Here is a 16,415-nt window from a genome sequence, read left to right as displayed (position 1 = left end):
GGGTTCAGGGGGAAGAGGGAAATGGAAGTCCCATTGTGGCAGTGCAACCCCATAGCTGTTACAATATAATGACTAACAGAAAATACCTCAGCAATAACATAAATCACCACAAAACCTCAGCAACGCAGCAACAACAAAACTTTCTCAGTGCTCAGATGCTCCTCTCCTCAAAGGCCTGTACAAAGAGCTGCATGATGAAAGCAATGTTGAGACACACCTAAGAGGAGAAGTTATTCCATAGGTTTGGAGCTACTACAGGGAAAGCCCTCCCCATGGACCCCAAAGCCATAGTTCTCACTGAGTGCAGGAACCACCAAAAGGGCTTTTCTTGCTAATCTTAAAGCACAACCGGGTTGGTATGGAAGATGGTGTCCTTTCAGATATTTGGGGCCCAAGCCATTTTCAGCTTCACGTGTCTTGATATGCACCTTAAATAAGCAACCAATGCAATTGTTTCAGAATAGGTGTTACATGTTAGTGACCAGATGCATCCACAAACACCCTGGCTGCCTGCATTTTGCACAAGTTGCAAACTGAGTGCAACCTTGCCAAAAGTACCTAATCCCAATCCAGGAATCACTCATCCACAGCACCTCTGCCATGTCTGGATTCAACTTCAATTCCTTGGCCTCCACCCAGCCCATTACTGCTTCTAGACATCAGTTTCAACACCTCCACTGTCTCTCCTGATTCAGATGATACAGAAAGATAGAGTTGGGTGTCATCAGTATATTGGTAATACCTCACTCCAGATGGCAGACTTAACATAGGCATTATATAGCATGGAAGACTAGATTGAATCCTCCAGGTTCAATTCCCATGGAATTGTTAACTGTCCAATACAAGACAATAGAACGAGTTGTTCTGAACCCCTGGCCTACCTGGCAGCAAGTCAGTCTGTCCAGTCCAAAGGTCACGAAACACAGTCCAGGGTGAATCCAAGTAGCCAAGTCTAAAGACCAGCAGTCAGGACACAGTCCAGAGTCAAACTCGAAGCACAGCCCCTTAGAGGTCCAGGCGCATCCAAGCTAAGGTACATCAGCACGAGCAGTTGAACAAACACAGCACCTCAGCTCTGCTTCCCTTTTGCATGCTGATTGCAGCATCTGGGCTTGATGAGGCATACGACCCTCACCTGTTCCAAGCCTAATCCATCTGAGCTTCTCCCAGAGCTAGTGAGCTCCACCTGGCCCTTGCCTGCCTCAGCCTCCCAGAGCACCACTCCTGTTGTTGCCTACACCTCAGAGCCCACTGTGTTCAGGGGGACAGGGGCTACTGAAACCAGAATACGATTCCCAATGAATAGAGTATGGGTCTTCATTGTTTTGCAGAGTTCTTTGACCCATCCTGTGAGTCCCTCACTGCTGACACTAACAACTGCAAATTATAATGCTGATCCCACAAGTAAAAACCAATATGCTAAGCCCAATCTTTAATTTTCTTTCTTGGGAATCAGACAAGTGGGCACCACCTTTTGTTTTCACATATGATGCTTTTCTTATGCTGCAGAGTAAGGGTGTAAAGGAGGAAGGAAGGACCTGGACTAATTCTGTGCTGGGAGTTCCTGAGGAACTCTATCCAACGGGAAATCTACTGATATATCTGGCACAGACTGCACATATATAACTTAAATCTGACTTCTGGTCAAAATTAATAACTCTGTTTTCTGTTGTCTTAATTGAATGAAAGATGTTTTAAAGTTGCATATAGTGGCCAATTAATAAGTGGCACATATGTTCTGGGTGAATTCATAGGAAGTAACTGTCATTCCTGGTAGAGTCCCCTTACCCATTAACTCAGTGTGCGGCCACCTCCGTGTGGACTGCTAAGATTCTGAAAGGGATGCTTTTGCATTCTGGGCCCACCCAAACTGAGTGGATAAATGGTGTTAAGGGGCAACTAATCTGCATGAAGTGATCTCAAAAAAATGCACCCTTTAGTTCATTCCCAACCTTGCCAGGAATTTCATGTGTGACCTTGACAACCCACTTAGTCTTCCTGTGCTTCATCTCATCCATCTGCAAAACTGGACTGACAGCTCTGCCCTCCTTTGCAATGGGGCCAGGAGGCTTAATTAGTGGTTATGAAACTTCACATGAAAGGTGCTCTCTAACTCCCCATCATTATAAGAAGGGGGGAAAAGTGGGAAAGGACTCAAACATCCACTTTTCTTTCACTATAAATAAAGAACAATCAGGCAAAAAAAGGTTCTCTATCACATCACCTGCCTGTGAGCATGAATCTTAATAGACACATGAAAGTGGTGAGCTGGCATATTTCATCATCAAACAAACTGCTTTCATTCTTGGGGACGTGGGCCACCTCCCATCTCGAGAAGCACCAAAGGGCAGGCAACAGGGTGATGGGGGAGAAAAGGGCAGGATTCCCAGAGGAGGACTAGAAAGGTAAAGTGGAGGGCTGGGTTCAATTGTGTGATAGGAAGCAGATCCCTTCTGCAAACAGCCCACCCCAACCGGTTGCTGAATCAGGAGAGAATTGGGCATGTTTTTTTATTTTTAAAAAATGCATCAGCCACACAGGTAAACAAACAAGAAGCAGCCGCTGCCCAAAGTGGCTGCACTGACAAGTTTTGAGAATGATTCACAGCCACACAGCCTAGTAGTCAGGAAATCCAAGGCACGCCCAGTGAGACATGCTTGCAGCCAGGCTCGCCGGGTGTCACAAGCCCTTCCAGCCTCTCTGTCATCGTTGGTCAATGAGCCCTTGTGAAAAAACTGGCAGGGTCTTTTTGGTGGCCATGACAGGCTGGAGTAGCTCAGTGTTGGATGAAGACAGGCTCTGTTTCTCTGAAGGAGAGTGGTGGGAATTTCCAATGCCAGTTTGACCCCTGGGAAAAACAAACAAACTGCCGACCGAGTAAATTTTCAGCACTGAAGCCAACAAATGTGCACATTGACCAAGGTACTAGATGACTTGAAACACACACACACACAGAGATTGTTCCCTGGTCCTCTGTTGTTCCTTGGGCCCTGTACGCCTCTGTAGCAGGGGTAGACAACATGGTGCCTTCAAGATGTTGTTGGACTCCATTGTTCACGTTGGCCAGGGCTGATGGGAGTTGGAGTCCAACCACATCTGGAGAGCACCACACTGGCTACCCCTACTCTGTAGATTCATGATATCAGCAACCCCAGACCACTTGCAATCCTTCATTCTCTGGTCTACTTTTTATTGTTATACCAGGACCCAGGGGTTTACTTGTTAGAAAACTGCTTATCAGCAGAGGCCAACTTCAAGAAGGGGCAGGGGGACATATTGAAGACACGTCATAGCAAAATCAGCCCTGCCATGCACTTCTTCAAACTGTTCCATCATATACATTTTGGACTGACTCCTTTGCAGTCCCAAATGGGTATGGCTGTCGTCTTCCATGGGACACAGCCTGTTTATAGTAGTATATCCATAATATCTTTGCACAATTGGTTGAGTTGTCCCCCCTTGACTATCCTGTCTTTGCAACATGGCAGCTGTTTTGAAAACGAAAATTCCCCAGGTTTAATTTTCTGTGTTTTGAACTTGTCCAGGTCTTGCTAATGATTCCACATACTCTGTGAACTTCAGACTCTCTTTCACCACCATAGTTGTTCTCCTCTGAATTGTCTCCAGTATGTATATGGTTCTTAGGATGGAGACAGGCAATTGGTTTTAGGAGAGATGCAAGAGGCTTGAGAGATGCAGCTCTTCTCATGCAATACGTGTTCACAAGAGGCATTAGTGAGAGAAAGAACGCATCTTTCGAACTTCCTTCAGCTCTCTGAAAAAGGCTAAAGCCATTGCCTGGTTCCAGCCTTAGAAGATTGGATGCCAGTCAATGAATGGTAAATAGAACAATCCCTTTATTTCTGCTAAGGGACATTGGCTACATTACACATTCATTGATTATTTAATGTGTCTTGCAGTAGTAGACAATCAAGCAGCTGAGCACAATCAAACAGCACAATAATATTGCAGAAATAGATAGATATCAGGTCTTAAATAGATTGCGCTTCTGTCTCTTAGCTCCTGCTCCGAAAGTTAGTTTATTGCTAACCTTTTTCTTAACTATGTGTTTTAGATCTTTTTCATTATATCTTTCTGAATTGCATTCCACTTCTTCAGTTTAGTGCTTCCCTTTTAAAATATTATTTTGAACATCAGTTCTTTCCTCTGTTCTATCCATTGCTAATCACCACCACCTATGGTGAACATATTCCATATTCCTTTAATCATTACCAAAAAGGAGGAAGGCTAGTTCTCTATGGAACTCTATAATCTTAACATTTGACAGAAGCCTATGCATTGCAACTCTGAAATTGTCATCAAATATGTAGCCACTATACAGTAGCTTTCAACCTACTTTACGTCAATTATGTCACATGGAATTGTAGCAAAGTCTTTGTTGACAGAGCATAGTCTGGAAAATAAGATGTTTTGATAGTACTGCTAACAGATTTGATCCATGTTGAGTGTTAATTTGACACTGTTCTGTTAAACATTTTATGACTTAATAGTGTTCCATAGAAATAAATGAAAATGCATCTATGTATATTTTTCTCCCCCCTTTTGACATTTGGTATTATGTTATCTCTTTTCTGAACTTTTCTTTGATGTAGGTTCTCCAAGATGTTTACTAATAGGCCTGAGATTTCTGCTGCTGCTGCATTTCATCTCCAAAGTCCTGGTTCACGTGGATCTGGGAATTTGGACAAACTCAGCAGCCCAGCATTCAGTGATGTGTGGCCAGTGGACTAGGGGGACTAGGCTAGTCTCCTAAATGTTCCCCAAAGCCCAGGAAACTTCTACCCAGCTTAGGGAGGGAGACGTGATGCTCCAACAGGTCCAAGAGCCTTCCTGCCACCTTCCCAAAGCCCACCCAGCTTTGGCAAGGAGGCAGGAGGGCTGTAAGATCCTGTCAGAGGCATGGCACCTCCTTCCCAAAGCCTGGGGAGCTTCTGCCTGGCTTGGGGAAAGAGACGCATCACACACACATTGCCCCCACCCCATCTGCTCTTGCAAGCTGGCGCCTCTGACCCTAACTGTTCCCCTACGGAACATTTGATCGCATGCTACTGCCAGCATTCACTGATCAGGTCTTATCCTTCTCCTGCCAACCTTTCTCCTCTCTCATTCCTTATATTGACTTTGATACAAACCAACTTGCATCTATGAACCTACCAGCGGGGCGGGGGGGGGGGGGGATACTATTTTTGACTTTTTTGTACCTTAAGATTCCTCGTTAGCAGCAGCAGTAGGATCAACCCACAGGATTATCATGAACAAAATAATGGGGATTTTAAGGCTGCAATCCTATATATCCTTTACTCAGTGAGAGTGCCTTTTGAGTAGGTATGCATAGGATTGAAATGTCTGTGGAACTGTGAATGAGTAGGATTTTCCCTCTGCCCTTTGAAAATTATGCAGATATTATTTCTAAAATCCATCAGAAATCCTCGGAGTGGATTAGCAATGCAGGAAACTGGTCAGAGACCATCTACCGCCTCCCCCCCAGTCCAATGTTGCCTACTGTTATAACTGGGGTACCAGAGTCTGTAATTGAATGGCAGAAATTAATAAACAATAGTATTTAGATAATATTTGGAGTATGGAAGGGAATATTCCAGGCCAGTGGAAAAATACAAGCTAAGCTCCCTTTTTCAAGCCAGGGCCTCACCTAGGATAGAGGCTGTTAATACAACAAAAGGTGTTGATGGCCCATCCCAGAGAAATCCTTGGATCTGTGCAAAACATAGTTGTCATGGTTACTGTGGGAGGAGAATGGTTTAGGATTGAAAACAGGGGAGGGGGCAGGCTGTGCGCTCACAGGAAAAATGTGCCTTTTTAAAACTAGGCTTGGGATAACAGATGGATGGAGAGGAGGGGCTTGGACAGGGGGTTTCTGGGAACAATCAAGGAAGTCGGGAGAACACCATGCAGGAGCTGAAGGGTAGCAGCCATGAGAGCTGGCTGGAAGGTAGGAACCAAGGGATGGTGCTTACGATGGCTCAGACTGCAATGTTAGGCTGCTATGGATAACAATGCTGTAAGATCTGCACCCCCTTTATCTAAACACAGATGTAAATACAGTGGTACCTTGGTTCCCAAACTTAATCTGTTCCGGAATTCTGTTCCAAAACCAAAGTGTTCTAAAACCAAGGCACACTTTCCCATACAAAATAATGCAAAATGGATTAATGCGTTCCAGACTTTTAAAAACAACCCCTAAAATAGCAATTTAACATGAATTCTACTCTAACGAGACCATTGATCCATAAATTGAAAGCAATAATCAATGTACTGTACTATAAAATAAATAAGACAGTATTGTAGACGATAAAAATTAAAATTACTTTTTTTTCCTTACGTGCACTGATGATAGTCATTGTTTGGATGAGGGGCTTTTATCCATTTCTGCAGTCACACAATCAATCAGTAGCTGAACTGGGTTCCACACAGTCACGAAAGCAAGTCACAAAAACAAAGTCACAAGCCACAGTCACAAGTCAGTCCCATAAAATGAAGAACAAGTCACAGTCAAAAAAACAAAAAAGCCACACAAACAAAAACACAATAAAAATAGCAAAAACAAAAGCTCCAAATATCACCTCTGTGTTATGTGGGTGCTTGGGACTCAACAGCTGAAAGCCTCTGGTTAGCAGTGGGGGACTCAATTTACAAATGGAACACACTCAACAGGAAGCGGAACATGTTCAGCTTCCAAGGCAAAGTTCACACACTGAAACTTCTGGGTTTGCAGCATTCTATTTCCAAGTTGTTCATAAACTAAGCTGTTCTAAAACCAAGGTACCACTGTATGTGTAATTAAACCTCATTTCTTAAAGACACTACAGCCTCTGCCGCATCTTGAATATCAACGGAAACATGACCTTGGGGGAGCGCCCTGAACTTCCTGGAATCTCGTACACGGCTCAGCATAAATCGGGGGTGGCACGCACCCTTTTTGACAGTACTGTGACCAGCAGGTCCTCCAGGGTCTCTGAGGTCTTTCGCAAAACTGACCCAAATATTAACTAGCAGGGCTATTATGATTCCTCAGCTGAGCAATTTGTAGCTGGGGATGCCAAGGATTAAACCTGGTACCTTTTGCATGTAAGATTTGTGCTGTAGTCTTTTTTCTTATACACCATAGATTAAGATACTGAGAACTGCTGGACTGCCACACACTGAAGGAAAGAGTGGTATACTTATACTAGCTAGTTGGAATTTTAAGAATTACAGGAGAAAATATGGACCTCAGCAGTAAATCCAGGATGCCTCACGCTGGCAGCAGCAAGACTCACAATTGCCTAAAACTGGAAAGATCTGAAGGATGCCACCTTAGATCATTGGCATACCATAATAAAGTCTGGAACATTGCGTTAACGAAAGCAATGGATGCTGAAAGGAAAGAAACAGACACTTTTATGGGTGACTAATACGGCTTTAGTGTATACAGTACCTGAATACAAAACACCTAACAGAGGTGGACATGCCCATGATGTACAAGTCTGGAACTCATAAAGCAAATTAGGTTGAGTATTGACACCTTCTTGAGCAAACTTTCTATCTCGCTGTAAAATGATATCTGAACCAAAAACAAATATGTCAACATAAATTGTACTTACCCCGCCCTGAACCTATAACTTATGTTCATTTGATGTTTATATGTCAACTTCATTGCAAGTTTTACTAGCTGGTGTGAATTAAAATCCTAATAGTATAAGCTGTCGGTTTAATTGCAAAAGTTGTTCGTCAAACGATGCTATTCAAAGTTTAGCTACCTGATACTGAAGGCAGTGGCGGACCCCTATGCTGCCTGAGACCCTTGGCCCGTGGCACCTCCCAAGCTAAAATATTGATTGTCAAAACTGTGAAAAGAATAGCCTGGGTAGTCTAAAAAGCATTTCTGTGAAGATGCGACTCTGTGGCATGTACCCCATGCCTGGAGGTCCAGTTTTACTCCACCTATTCTAGTGACCTTTGCAAACCTGGTGCCCCACCCCGCAAGGTTCTGGATTACAACTCCCAGCAGTCTCAGCAAGAAAGGAAGCTAAACAAAACATATTCAATGAGTCCAGCTAAACAAGCGAACTCTAATTTGTGCCACTTTGACGCAGGTGGTAATAAAATTAATGACCAAGAGTTAACCTAATACAACTTTCTAATTTCTACTTGCTGAGCCTTGTTTGCTAGCCAGCTCCCTTTGATCCTGGTGGGATATCTAACAAACCCAGGACCAAAGTTGTAATGGGGTGGAAAATAAAACCCCTAGGTGGTTGTCACCGATGGAAGCAAAGGCTCAGAAAAGGCTCAATATGGAGGCCAAATGGCCGAAATATTGGGAAATTTTGGAACAGGAAGGAGACAAATTGAAATTGCAGAGCTTTGAAAAATTAAAAGATAAAGTGCGAGACTGGCTTCATTATTATCAGATAATGGAGGCATATAATCTGGCTAAGAAAATTGGCTTCCAGGTGGAAAAATCAAAATTGGAAATAGAATTGTTAGAACCCAATACTAAGATTTTGTCAAGAATGTATAACTTGTTGTTGAAATGAAATACTCAGGATGAAACCGTGAAATCTGCTATGACTAAATGGGCACAAGATCTAGGATATAATATTATGTTTGCTGACTGGGAACAGTTGTGGACCACAGGTATGAAATTTACGGCATGTAATGCCCTAAGAGAGAATATTATGAAAATGATATACAGGTGGTACATGACACCAGTCCAGCTTGCAAAAATTTACCATGCGCCCGATAATAAATGTTGGAAATGTAAAGAAAATGAAGGTACTTTCTTTCACCTTTGGTGGACGTGCCCAAAGATTAAGGCTTTCTGGGAAATGATATATAATGAATTGAAAAAGGTATTTAAATATACCTTCTTGAAGAAACCAGAGGCCTTTCTCCTGGGCATAGTCGGCCAATTGGTGCCAAAGAGGGACAGAACTTTCTTTATGTATGCCACAACAGCAGCAAGAATACTTATTGCAAAGTATTGGAAGACACAAGACCTACCCACCTTAGAAGAATGGCAGATGAAGGTGATGGACTATATGGAATTGGCAGAAATGACTGGCAGAATCCGAGACCAGGGAGAAGAGTCGATGGAGGAAGATTGGAAAAAGTTCAAAGATTATTTACAGAAATATTGTAAAATTAATGAATGCTAGAATGTTGTTGGATAGAAACTAAGTGGTCTTTAGCTGAAAGGTTACAAGGGAATATGAAAAAAGGGTTTATTAATATGTAAAAACCTAAAATTACAATTTTTTTATGATTAATGATTAGGATATATAAAGAGGGGAGGGATTTGCTGAACGAAATAACTGAACTGGAATACAAAAAAGGAAGGTGTGAGGAGGTCCTGGAAATAAGCAAATGAAGGTCAGGTAATGGAAGGAATGAATTGTTTTTAAATATTTTTACTTTGTATTTTTTCTTTTTTGTGTGTTTTGTAAAATTTTGAAAACTTTAATAAATATCTTATTAAAAAAAACAAAAAAACAAAGTTGTAATGGGGAAGCAAAGAATGCCAGTTACGTCTCTTGTCTCAGCTGCGCCTGCCATGTGACTAGTTCTTAAACAAAGTCAGGTGGGAGAGGCAACCAGGCCGGTTTTTTCATTTCTATGAAAATGTTGCAACATGAAACAATGAAAAATTACCAAAAGGGTGTGTCTGTAAGAAAATCTCTCTAATCTCTTCTCTGAGTGGTCTCTATTCACCTCGATTGCTGCTCTGACGCTTTAAGACAAAGGGGTAGGGGAACCATTGGCTTGTAAGATGTTGTTGCTCTTCAAGTCCCATCAGCTCTAGCCAGAATGGCCAATAGTCAAAGATGATGGGAGGTGTAGTCCAACAACATCTGGCAGGCCCAAGGTTCCCCATCCTTGCTTTAAGGTATGCCAACTTCTAAATCAAGGGTTGCTTGTGAGATAAGCTGTAAGTAAGAGTCCAGCAGTACCATACATGCAAAAGTTGTGTAAAAATGTTTGGGGTTATTTTCTTCGCTACAAGAATCTGCTGCAGGGCCTGTGCAGGTACAGTCATACCTCGGATCCCAAACACCCTGGAACTTGTGACGTTTTAGCTCCTGAAAACTTGAAAGTGATTGTTCTGGTTTGTGAACATTCTTTTGGAACCCAAACAGGAGCTTCCTGCAGTCAATCAGAAGCTGTGATTTGGTTTTCGAACGTTTTGGAAGTCAAACGGACTTCCGGAATGGATTCCATTTGACTACCAAGGTACGGCTGTAATAGTAATGATTGTTATCATTTTCAACAGAGGCTTAATTAATACAAGTAAAACACTGGTGTGTAGACAGGAATAAACTGCCCCCCTACTTTTTTAAACTGGCAACAGGCCTTTGATATGATTTTAGTCTCACTGTTGCTACTCTTTGAAAAGTTGGGTGTATAAGCAGACACAAAAGTTTACTTTGAAGATGTGCCACATGTAAATTAGGGTTCTGGTACTTCCCTCACAGGAGTGCGAAAATCGGCTTCACTTTGCCCCTCCCTCTTCTTTAAAAAAAAACAAACTTTGCGGAAAGTGGGTTTGTGGAATTGTGTGCGCGCATCTGTTTACTTTTGCTGCTAAAAAACAAAAAAAACCCAGCAACAACCACCAGAAACCTTAGCGCCAAGCAATTTATTATAGGTTGCCTGAACTCCAAATATCTCCTGCTTGAAGGAAACTGAGTAATGAAGGCTGAATGCAATTTCCTGTGGAAGAGGCTGGAGGCAGAGCTTACGGGGCGAGGGGGAGAGGCAGAAACTTGTCCATTTGCAACCAAACAGTGCAATAAAGGACAAGCTGCGGAGATAAAGGAGTGAAGCAAAGCGCGCCCCCCCCCCCCATTTTTCATGAAGTGTGTGAAAGACTCTTCATAACGGGGCAGAGAGCCAAAAGTTGTGCTTTGAGTTGGAGCCCAATTTAAAAGGGGCTGAATTGCTGGCAGCGAGAGAGAAACTTGTATGGAGAAGACAGTAAGATGACCCTCGGCTTGTGGGAGCGCCGTTAAACGATTCCCCCAAAGTAAGTTCTTTTCCAATTCTCCACCCTTCCCCTATCGATTTATTGGGTGGGGGGACGTGTTGGAGAGGGGGAGGGAGGGAGAGGTGTTGCTGAATTCCTGCATGCAGCTGGCAAGGGGCGGAAAGGTGTCCAGAGCAGGCATTTGGGGCTCGGATTTCCTCGCGAAGGGGAATGGCCTTTGGGGTAGGTTGTGGGGCGAGAGGACCGAGGGCGCCTGGGCTGGCGCGGCGCGGTTTCTCCACCTAAACGGCTGATTCATCTCCATGGGAGAGAGCGCGCCTTGTGGGCCGGCGGTGGAGGGAGCGTCTTCAATGAGCTTCTCTCTGTGTGTCTCTTTCTCTGCGTGTGGCGTCTCTCGCAGGGCTCAGTCCGATGTCCCAGGTGAGAAGCGAGCCGTCCAGCCGCTCTGACTCGCTCCATGGAGACCCCCAGGTGGATCCGGCGCCCTTCCCATCCCCCAGCGCAGGTAAGCACAGAGAGCGCTTGTTCCCGAAACTTACAAACTGCCTCGATACTTGTAGGTGGGAGTTGGGGGGGGGCGGCTTTTAGGTTCTCGTGGATTTTGTGTGTGCGCGCGCGTTTAGCTGTGGGCCTGATTCTAGAATGGTAAACTCCAGGGGGAGAAAAGAGACTTTTTCCCTCCCCGTCCCCCTCCCCCACCTCCCATGTCGAAACTTTGCTAGTATGTATGAATATTGCAAAAAGCCTCCTGTGATCTGTGCCAGCTGGCCCCCAGTGTGTGTGCGCGCAAACATCCGAAGTCTGGCAAGGCAGATTCCACCCCCGCCCCCCATTACGCTTTGATTTACGCCGCATCCACTAAGGCGCTGGCCCAGCATGTGTGTTTTGGAGACTTTTCCTTTTGTGTGCGCGCGCACATACATGCAGCGTGCGTGCGTGTGACTTTTCCTCCTCGAAGGCTGCACACAGGGCTGGAGCTGCGCGAGTCTCCCAGCGCCTCGGCTCTTTCTCGGGTTGGATGTGAGCGTTGATCTCTCTCCCCCTCCCCTGCAGAAGCGCAGGGCGTTCACGACAGCGCGTTTGCTGGGGGCTTGCGTGCCAGAGGGTCTCCTCCTCCTCCTCCCCTCCTCATCCAGCACGAAGCCCATCATTTCCTTTTTCTCTCCAAAGCCTCTTTCTCTCGTGCGCCATTCTCTTTTTTGCAGGACTGTAAACACTTCGCAGGCGTTGGGGGCTGGGGTGTGTAGGGACCCGAGCTTCTCACAAGAACTTTTGTCTTCCTTCAGGCATCGCGTGTTGCTGGGCCCGGGGCCAACTCCTTGTGGGATTTGGTCTCCTCCACCCCTCCCCTTTCCCCCACTTCGAGTCCTGATCATATTAAATTTAATAACATCCTCTAGACCGAGCTGCAGCCAGGAAAAGAGTTTTCTTCTTTGTTCCATCTAATCCTTTCAACAGATCTAGCTTCGGGCTCTGTAACTGGGGTGGGGGGAGTGGGCTGTGTACACTGCAGTTAGGAGTGTACATTCCAGTATCCCCTGCAGCAGCCTTGGCTGCAGACTGCTTTTGAAGGATCTGGAGAGGATTCAACGGAGATGCCCCCTTCCTGGCACTGCTGACCTGTTGAGCTGCAACTGATTCACACAATACTGGAAACTCGTTTATAAAAACTCAATTGGGGGAATGTGGGCTGTGGTTGGGCACATGGGTGAATTTTTGGCTGTGCAGTAACCAAATACCAATTTTTCCAAGATGGCGCTGTGGGTTAAACCACAGAGCCTAGGACTTGCCAATCAGAAGGTTGGCGGTTCAAATCCCCGCGATGGGGTGAGCTCCCATTGCTCGGTCCCTGCTCCTGCCAACCTAGCAGTTCGAAAGCACATCAAAGTGCAAGTAGATAAATAGGTGGGAAGGTAAACGGCGTTTCTGTGTGCTGCTCGCCAGAAGCGGCTTAGTCATGCTGGCCACATGACCCGGAAGCTGTACGCCGGCTCCCTTGGCCAATAAAGCGAGATGAGCGCCGCAACCCCAGAGTCGGTCATGACTGGACCTAATGGTCAGAGGTCCCCTTTACCTTTTTTACTGTCTTTTTATTGAACCTGATGGCTGACTGATGGTTAGGTCTCAAAATGATTCATGATTTTAAGGCCATAAGAATTTAGGAAACTGCCTGTATGGTTCATCAAGCTCAGCATTGTCTACACTGGCAGCAGCTATCCAGGGTTTCAGATGGGGGACATTCCCAGTCCTGCCTGGTGATGCCAGGGATTGAACCTGGGACCTTCTGCATACAAAGCAGATGCTCTACCACAAAGCTACAGCCCTCCCCTCAAAACCCTACCTTGAAGTGTTTGTAGCAGTTCATCTACACTCTTTGTTAATAGAGTACAGTGGCGTAGCGTGGGTTGTCAGCACCCGGGGCAAGGCAAGTAATTTGCGCCCCCTAACCCGTGGATTTTAGCACTCGAGTCTCTTCCGCGCCCTCCCCCAGATGTTGCGCCCGGTGCAGCCGGCCCCCCCTTCACCCCCCACGCTACGCCACTGATAGAGTACCATTGTTGTGCCTATGCTTTGCAGAGGACAAGAGGACAGGTCTCTATCCAAAGACGTTTACAATCTAAAACCAGATACAGAAGATAAAATAGACAGAAGAGAGGCTGGGATTAACACAGAAAGACTATATATGGTTACTTGCCTTGTGTGTGCTTTGATTTGGTTGTAACCCTAGTTAGGTAGGTCTGTATCATACATGCCAATTTTGCCCCCCCCCCAGTGTGTTTTTCAAGGGGGCCTGGCCCCCTCAACGTTCAGAGGGGGTCCAGCTCCATCCCCATGCTCTTTGTGACATTGTGCATGGGCCCCCTCAATCATCTTGAGAAGATGGCACCTCTGGTCTGTATTATTATCATGTTTGTGTCATTTATATGTTGACATTTTTTTATCTTCCAAACATTTCCTTCTTCACAACAACCCTGTGGGGGAAGATTAGACTGCGAGACTGTGACTGGCCCAAGGTCACCCAGGGAGTGGGGATGTGAATCTGAGTCTCCCCATTCCTAGTATGGAGCCTGAGGGAATAGCTTGCCTAAGGCCCTTCCATTGAAGTCATGCTGAATGGGCATCTGAGCTCCACCCAAACTTCGTAGATAATAGTTTATGTTCTTCAAAAGTGAACCATGAAACCTTTGTAGTGACCTTTAAAAAAAGGTGTGGTAAATTCCCAGCTTGTATTGGGAAATCAGGACCTGAATGTGGGGTGACGTGATTGCATGACTGCCTCAACCTACATGGATTTCTGCCTGTTTTCTTAGGGGGTCAATGCATGAGACCCACCCCCTTTGCCTGTGTTTGTCCCTGCCCCTTCCATGCTCATGACCAGCGGATTGTCGGACTCACTGTTTTAAGGTGGCAGCTTTTGCATCCCATGTCAAGTGTGCCGTGAACAGCAAGCACCTCAGGCATACAATGTCCTCCCCAGACTAGAGTCTCAAGTGGCTTCAACCCTCTGATCTGATCAGCACTGGGTGAAGATGTTCTTTTTTATTTCCCTTGGGTTTAAACATAATCTATGATGCCCTGAGATTCTGGACATTTTAAGGCCTGTGAGAACTGGTAGTCCTGATGTACGTTTGTTATGCTGGGGCTACCTTTTGCTCCTGTTTTCATATTTTGTAATACAGTCGTACCTTGGTTTTCGAGCAACTTAGTTCACGAACAACTTGGAACCGAGTCGCAAACTCAGAAGTAGATGAGTTCAGTTTGTGAACTTTGCCTCCTGCAAAGGACACTCCTGCAGCCAATTGGAAGCCGCACCTTGGTTTCTGAACATTTCAGAAGTTGAATGAACTTCCAGAATGCATTCTGTTCAAAAACCAAGGTATGATTGTATAAATAAAGGTATTTCCAGCTGTGGATTTGAGGTTTCTTTGTTTTTTCCTCGTGAGCCAACACAGTTACCTTTGTTTTTTAAATGTTAGGTTATTGCCTTTATTTTTTTATTCCTAATTCTTCCCTTTTTGCCATCCAGATAACCTTTTCATCATTGAGCAGCAGGCAAATACAGTAAACAAATAAATAAGCCATGGAGGGTTGGGGAAGAAGGTGTCCTCTCTTGAGCATGGCGATTGGGTGAATTGGCTGTGTTTTCCTTCCTCTTATCCCTTCTGTCCCCCAAAGAATGAGAACACATCAAAGAATGTTTTCATTTCACGTATATCTTCATGATGATGTTAGTTTAGGATTTCAGGAATTTCCTTGTGCCTTCTGATTTGGTCCTTTAGGCTAAAAGTGCAGCAAACCCCCATCCCTTAAACTGAGCAGGGATGGTGTGGCATGTGAAAAGATGTTCCACCCTCCCTCTGGGGAACAGACAGTCATAGCCTAATGGTAGAGCATCAGCTTTGTATGCTGAAGTTCCTGGGTTCGACCCCCAGTATCTCCTGGTAGATCAGGGAATGCCCCCTATCTGCAACCCAGAAGAAATGCTGTAGTTGGTGAGCTAGATTATCTAATGGTCTTACTTAGCATAAGGCCATGAGGAATGGCTTCTGTGTTCCAGAGTGACTTGGGTAGGTTCAAATCCCCACGACTGGGTGAGCCCCCGTTGCTCGGTCCCTGCTCCTCCAACCTAGCAGTTCGAAAGCACATCAAAGTGCAAGTAGATAAATAGGCACCGCTCCGGCAGGAAGGTAAATGGCATTTCTGTGTGCTGGTCTGGTTCACCAGAAGCAGCTCAGTCATGCTGGCCACATGACCCGGAAGCTGTATGCCAGCTCCCTTGGCCAGTAAAGCGTGATGAGCATCGCAACCCCAGAGTCGTCCGCGACTGGACCTAACAGTCAGGGGTCCCTTTACCTTTACCTTTTACAGTTCATACAGGTGAGCAGTGTAGACAGAAGCCCTCCAGTATTCTTGTATGTCCTATCAGGATCAGATGTACTGGAAGAGATCTCCAGGGAATCACTTCACAAAGCCGCCAAATGAATTTAGTAACTAAGGAGTAGTTTTAAACCTATAACTCCCCAGTTAAGTACTTGCATGTTATCTTCTGACCCCACTTTCAACACTGATTCAGGGATTATTCTATATCACAAACCATTCCTAACCAAAATGAGAGGCGGCAGGCAGGTCGGAGCAAATAAGTGTATGCATATCAAAATCCTGTGCAAGAATAACCCAAATCCTGTATCACAGAGAGCAGAATTCTGTAACTTTGTCTAAATTATGCAAATTGAGCACATTTGCATTTTTCATATGTCTATTAGTCTTTAGAAGGGGTAAAAAACCCCAAACCCCTATACAGGAAACTAAGACTTGGACTCCGACTACTGGAAAATATTCAGCAACTCCTCTGGCTTCTGAGATTTCACCAGGTGTTACTTACATACTTTTAAGCATATATCTCCAGTCGCAA

At 45.0% G+C, this 16,415-nt stretch overlaps 1 protein-coding gene across 1 annotated transcript in view; it reads left to right on the top strand.

The window, feature by feature from the left end:
* The first annotated feature begins 10,533 nt into the window (after positions 1-10,533).
* Positions 10,534-16,415, top strand: part of MDFI (MyoD family inhibitor) — a 47,408-nt gene continuing 41,526 nt past the window's right edge. Inside the window, exons 1-2 of the mRNA XM_081010158.1 lie at positions 10,534-11,041; positions 11,403-11,507. Of these exons, the coding sequence (XP_080866284.1) occupies positions 11,414-11,507 (94 nt within the window). The 5' untranslated portion in view covers positions 10,534-11,041; positions 11,403-11,413. The remainder of the gene's footprint in view (positions 11,042-11,402; positions 11,508-16,415) is intronic.

The sequence above is a fragment of the Podarcis pityusensis genome (genome assembly GCF_964106645.2).
Source record: "Podarcis pityusensis genome assembly, chromosome: 6".
NCBI classification, from domain to species: domain Eukaryota; kingdom Metazoa; phylum Chordata; class Lepidosauria; order Squamata; family Lacertidae; genus Podarcis; species Podarcis pityusensis.
This window is presented reverse-complemented; position numbering and strand designations above follow the sequence as displayed.